Source organism: Tursiops truncatus, chromosome 19, assembly GCF_011762595.2.
Source record: "Tursiops truncatus isolate mTurTru1 chromosome 19, mTurTru1.mat.Y, whole genome shotgun sequence".
Lineage (NCBI taxonomy): Eukaryota > Metazoa > Chordata > Mammalia > Artiodactyla > Delphinidae > Tursiops > Tursiops truncatus.
In genome coordinates, this window is record NC_047052.1 from 4,361,309 (window position 1) to 4,374,739 (window position 13,431).

The following is a 13,431-nucleotide window of genomic DNA, read 5'->3' on the forward strand; positions in this document are numbered from 1 at the left end:
GGGGAGCTTGAAGCTACCTTGTACCAGCTGGTGACATCCAGTCATGTATCTCTTCCCAGCCCCACGTACTGGTCCCCTGTTGATAGCTTGTAATCAGATATCATGTGAATATATACACCATGGAAACGCGTAAAAGCTACAAATCACCCCGCCACCACCCCTCTTTTGAGAGAGCCTGGTATTAAACATTTACCAGCTGACCTGCCTACCTTTCCAGTCTCCTCTTCTATTGAGAAGATGGGTTTTCACAGATGAGGAAACTGAGGCACAGAGAGTTGAAAGAACTTGCCCAAGGCCACACAGCCGGAGAACGACAGAGCCAGAATCCGAACCCAGACCTGACCTTGGCCCATCCCCTTGGTCCTGGAGCTGCACAGTCTCTCGACTTTACCCATTTCCTGATCTCTGGTCACGTTATTTTTGGGTTTGCTTTTTCTTCCCCTGCCAAACCATTCTGCCACCAGATTTTCATTTTGATCACTTCTTAGCGTTTTAGGTGCCAAGACTTCCTGGTGTGTTGCCTGAGCCATGCTCAGATCCCGTCCCCTCTTTTTTTATATATTTTTATTTTTATTTATTTTTTTCCCGTCCCCTCCTTTTTAACGGGAACTCTGTGTTCTATTTTGTTCCGGCAGAATTTCGCCAAAGAGTTTGTGATCAGCGACCGGAGGGAGCTGGAGGACGATTTCATCAGGAACGAGCTCAAGAAGGCGGGCGGAGCCAACTACGACGCCCAGACGGAGTAGCCCCCGCGCCCCGCCCCTTGCCAAAGTCATCTGCCTGCTCCCCGGGCGAGGGGCCCACGGCCTCAGCCACCAGCCCGCCAGGGAGAGGAGACGCCATGAGAGGCAGCGCCCAGCACCCCGTCCGAAACCCAGCTCCCCTCCCCGCTTCCCTTGTGCACCTGCCGCGTCCTAGCCCACGAAGCTCATGGAACATCTTTCTTTTCTCTTTTTTTCTTTCTTTCCCCCCTTTCTTGTTCTAAAGAAAAATCATGTTGATGCCGAGGGCACACACATCATCAGATCAGAGGTGCCTCCCCTGGTGACCCTCTCCTGGTATTTCACTGACGGCACAGGTAGCCTGCCCGGCCTCACCCACCAACCTCGTGTTGCTTGTGGCGCCCGGGCCATGGCTGCTATCCTGGTTTTCCTCGGCGCCTGCCTGCTTCCCGCTGAGGAGGCAGCTGTGCCCTCGACGGCAGCCTCCACAAGCACACACATGTCCCGCTGGCCAGGCTCACACGCCCCGAGAGTCGCTCCAGAGTCCCCACTCCCCCATCCCAAGTTGCCTAAGCTCCAGGCTCCATCAGAGATGTGCAGGGCTGACTCAGACCGAAAGAGAAGAGAGAAATTTTGCCTTAAAAGTTGCCTGGCTTTGCCACCGGTCTGAAGTGGCCCCTTTCCCACCCTCTTGATCAAAATGTCACGATGGTGTGGAGTGGGGACAAAGGTCTAAGTCCAGATTCAACAGGAGGAGCTCTTCAGGGTTCACTTCCCAGGCTCCCCAAGTGGTGAGGGCATTAGGGAGAGAGGCCCGGGGTGCGGGATGGGAATTGAGGTCCAGTCGGTCCTCTGCCCGACGGCAAGGACAGCAGGGGACAGAGCATGTACAGCAGGAGCCCCGGCCTCTCGGGACCAGAAAGTAGGTGGTTTTAATCCTTGGTAGCACCACACCGGCAAAAGGGTTTTCTTTTTTTCAGAGAAAGATGAGATTGGCTTGGTTCTTCGTGAGCACGTTTGGTAGCATTCTTTTTCTCTTTTCCTTGTTCATTTCGTTGGGGGAAGTCTGTGCTGTGTTGGGGTTGTGAAGAGCATCTGCACTCAAAACGGTTTACAGAAATAAATGGGTTTTTTGTTTTTCAAAAAACAAGGCTGTCTGATTGGTCTTATGAAGCTTCTCACTTTACTGGAAAAACAAAGGCGGTTGTCGTATTCAGATGGAATCGGCATTCACAGAGCTATTAGGGGCTGGCGTATTCTCATTCCGTAGCTTGTTTAAGCTTTAGCAATAACCGTCAGAAATAGGTGCTGTTTGGGACTTCCCTGGCAGTCCAGCGGTTAAGACTCCGAGCTCCCAATGCAGGGGGCAAGGTTCGATCGCTGGTCGGGGAACTAAGATCCCACAAGCCTCACAGCGTGGCAAAAAAAAAAAGAAAGAAAGAAAGAAAAAAAGATAGAAATAGGTGCTGTTGGCATCCCCATTTTATGGAAAGTGAGGCTCAGAGAGTCTCAGTGATTCACCTGAGGCCATCCAGCTGGAAGGTGGCAGAGCTGGGATTCGAACCTGGGTTTCCCAGTGGCCCTGGTGCTGTAGCTCGTGAGGGGAGTGGAGAGGCCCTGGATTGGAGATAGAGAGGAGATGGCAGGATTGTGATGTGTCTTGTGTGGTCAGAAGCCTCCTCTCTGTGTGTTCAGGAAAAGCTGGGAGAAAGCGTCCTCCTCAGCTGGGCTGTGACTTCCTTTATGAGGTTGTCCTAGAGCTTCAGCACGGGATTTCCAGCATGCTAGCCCCAGTGGGAGTGCAGAATGAGGCCAGAGGAGTTTCAGATGCACAACCGGCTTTGGAGGAGCTGACAGTGGGGAGGGGAGGGTGCGGGGAGAGGGCAGAAACCGAAATCAGAGCAGGAAGGAATCCTGCAAGATGTGGGCAAGATTGGAGGTCGCCCAAGGCCCATCCCCAGCCATGCCCCTCTGCTCACGGCTGTGTGGCTTTGGGCAAGTTGGCTAACCTCCCTGGGCCTCAGTTCTCTCATCCGCGAAATCCTTAAGGAACGGCGAGGATTTTGAGGGTATCCAGCAGGGCTCAGTCCTCATCCCATCCGGCCTGCCGCTAGGTCTTGATAGCTCGGGGTGCCCCAGTTTTTCCCTAAACCTAGAGCAGAGAGAGTCAAAGTAGGTCTCTGGCTTCCTGGCCTACGGGCTTTTAGCTCTGGTCAGAGAACTTGGGATAATTACACATGTAGATAAACCCCTTTGGGAAGAAAAGCCAGGTTCTGTGAGAGTAAATCACAAAGGGACTGGGCCTGGTTGGGGGCCAGGGAGGGCTTCCCTGAGGAGGTGACACCCGAGGACTAAAGGAGAGGAGGGAAGCAGGCAAAAGCTCCGTGGGGATGTTTGCCCAGGGGAAGAGCAAAGAGGATGGAGCTGGGTTTGTGTGTCAAGGAGCTTGGTTTTAATTGAAAGCTGAAGTTCAGGCCTTCAGCTGGGATTTCAGAGGGTGCCTGATGGGATCTCGAGGTCTTCAGGTGCAGAGAGACTTTGCCTTTAGCTCATTATCCCCTGTAAGTAGCATCCAGCAGGTGTCTGGTCACGTTGCCTGGAGCTGCCTCCACCTGCTCCCGACACTGCCCAGGGCCTGGACGCCCTGGATTGACCTCCATCAGGGCCTGGCAGGGGTTGGGGTGGAGCTCTGGGTACTCAAACCTCCTTGCTCACAGATGCTCTGAATTACTTGATGCACTAGGCATTCAGCAGCCGTTCCAGGTTATCCCAAACTGAAGGGTGTAAAGCAACCACCATGTTTTGCCCTTGATTTTGTAGGACCAGAATTTAGGAAGGGCTCAGCTGGGCAATTCTTACTAGCGGGGTCTCTCCTTTGGCTGCGGTCAGATTGACTGGGCCTGATGCCCAGGCTGAACGTGGCCGGCCGCTGATGCTGGGCTGTGAATCAGAGCGCTCAGCTTGTCCTGCCACTGTGCTATCAGCCTGTGGCCTTTTTTTTTTTTTAATGTATTTGATTGACGTATAGTAGATTTACAATGTTGTGTTAATTTCTACTGTACAGCAAAGTGATTCGGTCATACGTATACATACATTCTTTTTCATATTCTTTCCCATTATGGTTTATCACAGGATATTGAATATAGTTCCCTGTGCTCTACAATAGGACCTTGTTGTGTGTCCATTCTCTATATAATAGTTTGCATCTGCTAAACCCAAACTCCCACTCCATCCCTACCCCCCCACCCCCTCCCCCTCCCCCTTGACAACCACTGGTCTGTTCTGTCCGTGTGCGACTGTTTCTGTTTCATAGATAAGTTCATTTGTGTCATATATTAGATTCCACATATAAGTGATATCATATGGTATTTGTCTTTCTTTGTCTGACTTATTTCACTTAGTATGATCATCTCTAGATCCATCCACGTTGCTGCAAATGGCATTATTTCATGCTTTTTATGGCTGAGGAGTATTCCATTGTACATATGGACCACATCTTCTTTAAGGGCTGTGGGCTTACACGGTGGCCGGCCTCCCCCAGAATGAGCATCCCAGAAGACCAGGACGAGACTGCATGGCCTTTTCTGACCAACTCTCCAGAGTTACATGGCAGCATTTCCCCTGGACTCTCCTGGGGGAAGCAGTCATGAGCCCCTCCACATTCAAGGGGAGGGGACACTGACCCCGCCTCTCAGTAGGAGGAGTGCCAAGACCTGTGACCTTTTTAAAGCACCACGCCTGGGGACTTTCCTGGTGGTCCAGTGGTTAAGATTCTGCGCTTCCACTGCAGGGGGCCTGGGATGGATCCCTAGTCAGGGAACTAAGATCCCGCATGCCCTGCGGCCAAAAATAGTAACAATAAAAAATATATATATATATAAAATCAAGTACCACACCTGTGACCAGGCACTGTTTGGGGCATGGGGTGACCCAGGCTCAGGGGACTTGCCCAGGGGTCCGTGTGGGGCAGAGGAGATCTACATGGAAACCAGCCAATAACTGCAGGGGCGGGGCTGGGGTGGAGGGGCTGATTGATTCCCCCGGGGGAGGCCCCGCCTCCCCATGAACGTTTACTCCCCGGGGGGCCATCTGAGGCTGGGAAGGGGGGCTCAGCCCCAGCTGCTGTCCTGGTGAGGGTGGGTTGTCCTCATCTCCCTGCTGCTTCCTGTTCCCCGCATCTTAGTGACTCACAGAAGAGAGGTGAAAACGAGAACCTAAAAAGGTCGGCTGTGAGGAAGTGACTCGTTAAGAGACAGGAGGCAGCTCTGCACTCAGGTCGAGTCAGGTCGGTGGCCGGCCAGGTGGGCCGCACCTCAGTTTCCTTCTCCTAATGGCTTTTCTTGCCGGTCAGAAAAGCTCTTCCTGAAATTAGCAGAGAATTTTGCTCCCCACCTGCAGCTCCATCCCGGCCCTAGGCTAACCGCCCCCCACCCCCAGGAGCACCTCACTGCCCTGTGATCAAGTTTAAACTTCCCAATGGGATGGCGCTGGGCAGGGGCCCTGTTTGTCTCTCTGCTCAGGACTCTGTCCACTTCCTCCTTGGACCCCCGATCCGGCATCCTTCCTTCCTTCACTTTCCTGAAGGCTACGTTCCCTCCGTCTAGAGAGAGACTGGTTCCTGCTCTGACCTGCTTCTTCAAGAAGGTTCCCCACGCCCTGTGTGGTCGGTTGGATGGTGGTCCCACAAAGATACACCTGTGCCTGGACCTTATTTGGAACTAGGGTCGTTGTAGATATAATTAGTTAAGGATCTTCAGGTGAGACCATCCTAGATTTAGGGCGGGCCTTGAATCCAATGACAGGTGTCCCTTATAAGAGAAAGCAGAGGGAAGCTTGAGACAGACATAGGGGAGGAGCCTGTTTGAAGACAGAGGCAGAGACTGGAGCAAGGCGGCCACAAGCCAAGGGCGCCCGGAGCCCCCAGGAGCCGGAAGAGGCAGGAGGGACCCCCTGACCCCGCAGAGCTTCTAACATCTGGAGGGAGCCTGGGTCTACCCACACCTTGATTTCAGACTTCCGGCCTCCAGAACGGTGAGAGGATAAATTTCTACTGTTTTAAGCCCTCAGTTGTGGTCCTTCGTTACAGGAGAGTCAGGAAACTTCCCTCTTTCATTTACTAACTGTGAACCTCTCAAGGGCAGGGACCATGTCTCCAGGGCCTTACGCGTAGTAGGTGCTCAGTAAACAGTCCATGAGTGGGGCTCCCCTGGAGCAGGTGTGGCCTGAACTGGGAGCACGTGGGGCTCTGCACCCCTCTCCGAGCTCCACACAGAACCCAAACCTGCCTAGATCGGGGTCAGACTTGGTCGGTGCTCAACCAGGCCGAGGCTCCAGGGGCTTCCCGGCTTCCTTCCCCCGGGAGCTGGCTCTGCCCGAGGGCCGGTACGTACCTCACGTACCTGTCTACCTGTCCACTTGTCTCATGCACCTGTCCGGCTTCTCCACCTCTGGGGGCTCAAAGCCATTATCCTGATTGCTTCTCCCTTATCATTGTCTCTGGAAAATCCTTAAGATACCTTTAGGGAGGTTGCTGCAGAGGCTGGAGTGTGCCCCAGGGCTGGGGTGACTGGGGTACCTTGGTTTCCTCTGGGTGGGGCAGGAGGGGGCAGATTGGCCCCGAGGCCACGAGCCACGCCATTGAGTCTGGGGCTCTGGGGAGGACTCGGCCTGTGGAACCTTGCAGGTCCCCTCGGGATCCACCCTGTTCTGTCTGCCTGTGCCTGGGATCTGGAGCGGGGAGCCCATCACCATCCCTGGTTTGGGGGAGCTGCTCTGCAGCTGGGGAATAAGGGAGAAAAGAAGCCCCTTTGAACTGAGGGCCAACAGACTGCCACGGGTTATTTCTGGTAAAGCCAAGAGAAGTAGCGCAGACATCAACATGCCCTGGCCACATCCCCAGCAGGGCTGTGTCTGATGTCACTAGCAAGGAGGACATGCAGAGCCATGGATGGTGTGCATGGGCAAGACAAACTAGTTCTTCTGATAAGTCCCAAAGCATAAAGGTGGGTGTAAAAAAGTTGTAAAGGGCAACTTGCAAAACGATGAGGGTAGAGGATGGTAACACCAGAGCTAAATTTTCAGACAAAATAACGTGACCTATTGGTTGTGCGTATATACGCACGAGCAAAAATACATCACATGCCCTGAGGGGTGGGTCGTGGGGAGGGAGAGCAGGAGGCAAAGGGAGGGTCAGAGTGAGACTCCAGCTGTGTCTGCTTGGTTCATTTATTTGTAACAGAGCTGAAGGAAATCTATAAAATGGAAGCATCTGTGTCATGGGCAGGTGGGAATTTGTCAGATGATTTTCTGTTTTCCTGTCTGTTTGGGTTATGGAAGTTTCAAGAATTTTTAAAAACAAAAGAATTTGCGTAGCGTACCCAGCAACGGCAGGGAGGAATGACAGAGGGCTCACCTAGACAGGTGACTTTGTTTGAACTAGAACGGATGGAGGAGGCCGGGGAAGCAAAGGGAACAGCGGTGAGTGTTCTCACAGAGGCCCCGCCCAGAACAGACAGCCTGGCTGCTGCCCAACAGCGTGATTTTTTTTTTTTAATTGAAGTATAGCTGGTTTACAATGTTGTGTTAATTTCTGCTGTACAGCAAAGTGACTCAGTTTTACATATATATATTGATACATTCTTTTTCATCTTCTTTTCCATTATGGTTTCTCACAGGATACTGAATACAGTTCCCTGTGCTATACAGTGGGACCTTGTTGTTTATCCATTGTCTATATAATAGTTTGCATCTGCTAACGCCAAACTCCCAATCATCCCTCCCTGATCCTTCTCCCTCTTGGCAACCACAAGTCTGTTCTGAATGTCTGTGAGTCTGTTTCTGTTTCGTAGATAAGTTCATTGGTGTCATTTTAGATTCCACATATAAGTGATATCATATGATACTTGTCTTTCTGACTTAGTGTGATAATCTCTAGGTCCATCCATGTTGCCACAAATGGCATTATTTTCTTTTTTAAGGCTGAGTAATATTCCACTGTATATCTGTACCATATCTTTATTTATTTACCTGTGGATAGACATTTAACAAGACAGTTGTTTCCATGTCTTGGCTATCGTGAACAGTGCTGCTATGAACATAGGGGTGCATGACTCTTTTTGAATTATAGTTTTGTCTGGGTATATGCCCAGGAGTGGGATTGCTGGATCATATAGTAATTCTAGTTTGTTTTTTGAGGAACCTCCCTACTGTTCTCCATAGTGGCTGCACCAAGTTAAATTCCCACCAACAGTGCGGGAGGGTTCCCTTCTCTCCACACCCTCTCCAGCATTTATTTGTAGACTTTTTGATGATGGCCATTCTGATCGGTGTGAGGTGGTACCTCGTTGTAGTGCTCATTTGCATTTCTCTGATAATTAGTGATGTTGAGCATCTTTTCATGTGCCCCAACAGCACATGTTTTGAGTTAAAGATTCAAACTCCAACAGAAGTGCGGCTGGTTGCTGTTAAGAACAAATTGTTAGTCTGAAAGATCACGAGGAAGAAAGTCCCCAGATGCTCCCAGCGCCCTCCTCCAGGCTGCCTCCCTCAAGACCCGGGGCACAACAGCCCAGGCCCCCACGTCCTGTATCCCTGCACCGCGTCTCGTCAGCCTCGGCAGAAGCCTTCCACCGGGTGCTTGCTCCTTCTGGCTCTGCCTCCAGGGTCACACCTGGAGGGCAGGGGTATGGATTATGCATCTGTCCAGTTCCTGGCACAGTGCCTGGCATACAGTAGGAACCCACTTAATACTCAGTAAATGGATACCACCTAAATGAGCTGGCACTACAAAGAGATGCCCGTGCTTCTCAAAGCATGTCCCCAGGCACCCACAGCAAAATCACCTGGCATATTCGCTAAGACGCAGATTCCTGGGCCCCAACCCAGACGCAGTGAGTCACTGTCTTTGGGGACCATCCCAGAATCTGCATTTTTAGCAAGTTTACCGAGTGATTCTTAGCTACCCTGAGAAGAAGGTCTTTTCAGGGGGTAGAGCCTAGTAACTCATTTTCCCTCTGGTTCTTGGTGTTTGTGGTCCAGGCACTGCATTAGCGTCACCTGGGAACGGGTGAAAGGCAGACTCTTCGAGCCCAGTCCCTGGCCTATTGAATCACAGACTCTGGGGGCGGGCTGGGGGGTTGTGCATTCAAAGACGCCCTCAGGCCGATGCTGGTGCACGTTTGAGTTTGGGAACCCCTGTTTCTGACCACAGCCCTACTTTCCACCCTTTTGCTACGTTTTTCATTGTATAAGTATTACTTGCCATCATAAAAGTATTTACAAAGCAGAGATAAAGAAGATAAAGATAGGGAATTCCCTGCTGGTCCAGTGGTTGGGACTCCGTGCCTCCAGTGCAGGAGGTGCAGGTTCGATCCCTGGTCGGGGAACTAAGATCCCACGTGATGCAAGGCACAGCCAAAAAAAAGATAAAGATAAAAATGATCTGATACTCTACCTCTCAGATAGAAGTCTCGTCCCAATTGGGGGTATATCTTTCCAGATTTTCTGAAGCAGCATATACATTTTTATTTTCAAAAGTGGAGATTGTACTCTGTTCATGTTTTTGTAACTTGCTGTTTCTACTCATCAATATGTGGTGAACACTCTTTCAGGTCGGTGAATACTACTATAGTCATCACTTTTTATGACTTATACTGGATAGTTGGACAGTCATTAAATTAGCCCTACCTCTATGACTGCATGTTTAGAGAGTTGCACTTGGCAAGCTGGATAAGCCAGATTTGGCTCCTTGATGTGATGGGATTGCACATATATAGCTGCACAGTTTGCCCCGAACTTACATGAGACTAGTGACTCCAGAGTCGTGCAGTGTACGACCTGCACAACGGTACTCAGAAGCCCCACCTCAAATCTTGAATTGGCTGCCACTGTTTAAAAATGGAAAGATTTCACATAAAAACCCAGCTCTCAACTTCTGACAAATCCAAAGATCTAGTAACACTGGGATTACATTCCAGCAGAGCCAGGAGAGCCTGGGACTGAGACAGCTGCTCTTACAGATGCGGGTGTGTGTGCACTCCCCAGGGCCCTGCAGTCTTCACCTCTCTGGTTAAACCCCTGGCCATCCTTTTCCACGAACTCCTTTATGTCAGCGGTCTGATCCTACAAGCATTTGAATTTGCCACTCCTGGCTGACACTTTCAAATATTTATTGAATGAATGAATGAATCACTTTTCAAAGCCACAATAGCCTAGAGACAGAAGATGCTTCTGTTATTTCATTTAAATAACCCAGATGGGGAGTTGCTATAGCAACTCGGGGACCGAACTGTAGATTGCTTCAGGGATGATCACAGCATCCTTCAAGAAACAGTATCCCTCCCTCCCCCAGACCCCGACCCGGTGGGAGTTACTTCCAGCGTGGCTATAGATACAGTGGCTGTTTAATGGGGAGAAGTAGGTGTGCTTTTAGAACAGAATGTTAGCTCTGAAAGGAGCAGAGGTACCATTTAGTCCTGTAGATTCCAGCTCCTCCCCCACAAAGGATTCCTTTCATTATTTACCTCCCCCTGCATCCCATATTTTAGAACAGTTGTCTTCCAAACAAACTGCATTTAGGAAGCACAGACTTGTTTTCTTATTTAAAAAGAAAATCAAAGATGAATTGTGGTAGCCCATGTTATATTGTGGTTAAGAGAACGGGTTCTAATCCTGACTCTGCTATTCACTTGCTGTGTGACCTTGGACGAGTAATAAAACCCCTCTGAGCCTCAGTTTCGTTAGCTTTTTGTGTGTGTGTGTGGTACGCGGGCCTCTCACTGTTGTGGCCTCTCCCGTTGCGGAGCACAGGCTCCGGACGCGCAGGCTCAGCGGCCATGGCTCACGGGCCCAGCCGCTCCGCGGCACGTGGGATCTTCCCGGACCGGGGCACGAACCTGTGTCCCCTGCATCGGCAGGTGGGCTCTCAACCACTGCGCCACCAGGGAAGCCCTCATTACCTTTTTAATAATAACAACAGTCCCCATCTTATAAGGTTGTGGCACAATATCTGATACGTGGTAAGGCATGGAACACTCAGCGCAGTGCTTGGCTAATAATGACAACCACTCGATACAGAATGGCCATTGAAATTTTGATATCAACAGTAATCACAGGGGCCACCCAAGGCTCTCCATGCCACCTTGTGAGTGTGTTGTTGGGCCTTGGAGTTGGACTCTGCCCTATCTCCCAGGCCCCCGTCAGGGTCGTTGAACTCGTGTCATGTATTGTGTCTCTTGGGTAATGACCCTGGGTACTCAGTGTTCATTCTAACTCCTTTGAAAAGTTAAAAACCAATTCCCCAAATTCTCTTGGAGCTCAGGTTCTGGGGATGAGTTTGGCTGTGCCAATCAAATGCGTTCACAGGAGGTCTGGAAGGTGGGAAGGAGATGAAGCTGTGTCTCTGTGGTCTGTTTTTTTCTTGGCCATCAAGGTCGTGGGGATGCTGGTGTCCAGTCTCCAGCTTTGGGGGTGTCTAGATGCAGGGCAGCAGTGGGGGCTCTCACCCCTGGACTGCAGCTCTGAGGATGTGTTCCTCACTCAACAGTCCCCTTGGCAGCTTTCTGATTCTCATTCCTCCTGATTGTGGCAGCTCCCCCGGCGGGTCAGTTCTGCAGCGTCTGGAGGTCATTACTGCAGCTGGGCCTGGGGCGGCTCCTCCAGCCAGCCCTCAGTTTTGTAAGCACCTAGTGCTTTGTACTAAACTGTTTTCTGCCGGAAATACTTAGAATTGTTTCTGCTTTCTGCATGGAGCCTGACTCAGGCCACCCCCCCCCCGACCCTGTACCCCATCCCTGCTGGCCTCCTGGTATGTGTGCCTGCCCTGCCCTTCCATCAGCAGCTGGGTCTGACTCTAAGCCTGACTCAGGTCTCAGGGGTTGCTGCTTACCTCCAGTGTAGATAACCTACTTCAGACTGCAGCCTGCCTGCCCGGAGGCACTTGGACCCCTCTCGAGTACATTGAACAGGGGTGTGGTGGTTCTGCGTTCTCACTACTCTGATTGCTGGGAGCTCTCGCTTAGCAATGAGTAAGTTCGAGAGTCACTAAGGAATATTTCAAAACTAAAAATAATGAGTCTGGCTTGAAAATTACTCCCAGCATCATCACATCATAAAAGCCCGCGGGGGTGGGGTGAGAGCCAGACCAGTTTTCCTTCATGTGCCTTAAAATGTAATGATTCAACTAGTGACTAAGTCATAGCTTTTTCTTTCTTTCTTTTTTTAAAAAATAAATTTATTTTTCTTTCTTTATTTTTGGCTGTGTTGGTTACTTTTGGCTGTGTTGGTTCTTTGTTGCTGCACGCAGGCTTTCTCTAGTTGTGGACAGTGCAGTGCGCGGGCTTCTCATTGCGGTGGCTTCTCTTGTTGCGGAGCAAGGGCTCTAGGTGCATGGGCTTCAGTTGTGGCTCGCGGGCTCTGGAGCACAGGCTCGGTAGTTGTGGCACACGGGCTTACTTGCTCTGCGGCATGTGGGATCATCCTGGACCAGGGCTCGAACCTGTGTCCCCTGCATTTGCGGGTGGATTCTTAACCACTGTACCACCAGGGAAGTCCCGATGAGCTTTTTCTTATTAATGTTTTAATCTTTCTAAACGACAAAAGTAATAGATACTCAGTGTAACTAATTCTAAATAATACAGAAGTATATAAAATAAAAAGTCTGGAAGAATACAGACCAAAGTATAAATGGCGAGTACCTCAATCATCTGTCTTCTTCCAGACTTTTCTTTGTACATGTACAAACACACACACATGTACAGGCATGCATAGATAGAATTTTTTGATAAAATGAACTTATATATGTAAAATTGCACATATATGAGAAATCTTACATACATGTGGAGAGAGTATATATAGTTTTGCAATGTGCTGCTTTCACTTAACAGTGCATCAGGGAAGATGTTCCCCACCAGTGCATATAGATACCTTTCATTTTATTTAAATTCTCTTCAGTTTTTGAGGTCACAGAGGTACAACGGTTGACTGAGCTAGTCCCCTGTTGATGGACACTGTGGCTGGCAGAATTCTGTGATGACCCCCAGTGACCCCCCTTAAATATCCGCCTCTCCCTTGAGTGTGGGAGGAACTTACAAATATGATGGGGTGTCACTCCTGTGACTAGGATGTGTTCACGGCACTGCAGATTTTAAGAAAGGGAGGTTAAAAAAAAAAAAGGGAGGTTATCCTCGGTGGGCCTGACCTAATCAGGTGAGCTCTCAAAAGGGATGTGTTCTTTCTGGTGGGGAGATTCTCCACTGTTGAGGGGTGGGGGTCACGTGGAAGGGCCTGAGAGAGGTCCCCAGGAGTGGAGAGCCGCTCCTGGCTGACAGTGAGCCAGAAAAGGGGCCCTCAGTTATAAAGCCACGGGGAAATGAATTCTGCCACCAACCCGAATATGCTTATAAGAGGACCGTGATGTGCCGGTGAGACCACAGCTTGCTGACATCTTTATTTCAGCCTTGATACCTTGAGCAGAAAACCCAGCCCAGTTGTGCCAGGACTTAAAACCTACAGAATCGGGAAATCCTAGGTGGGCAGGGGGTTAGAGGGGTCTCATTTTCAGTTGCCGAGTTGGGGGTAATGTGTTAACACAACAGAAAACGAATGTGGCGTTTAGGCTGTTTCCAGCTTTTATGTGTGTGTGTTTGTTTTTAATTAACACCTCTGTCTTGAACCTCTTGCACATGCATATTTATGTCACAGAGTTTCTAAA

General features: G+C 50.3%; 1 protein-coding gene across 1 annotated transcript in view; it reads left to right on the top strand.

Annotated features, from left to right (window-relative positions):
- The window catches only part of COTL1 (coactosin like F-actin binding protein 1), a 43,972-nt gene extending 42,100 nt beyond the window's left edge, over positions 1–1,872 (top strand). Inside the window, exon 4 of the mRNA XM_033844410.2 lies at positions 636–1,872. Coding sequence (XP_033700301.1) covers positions 636–746 — 111 coding nt within the window. The 3' untranslated portion in view covers positions 747–1,872. The remainder of the gene's footprint in view (positions 1–635) is intronic.
- Positions 1,873–13,431: the final 11,559 nt, after the last annotated feature.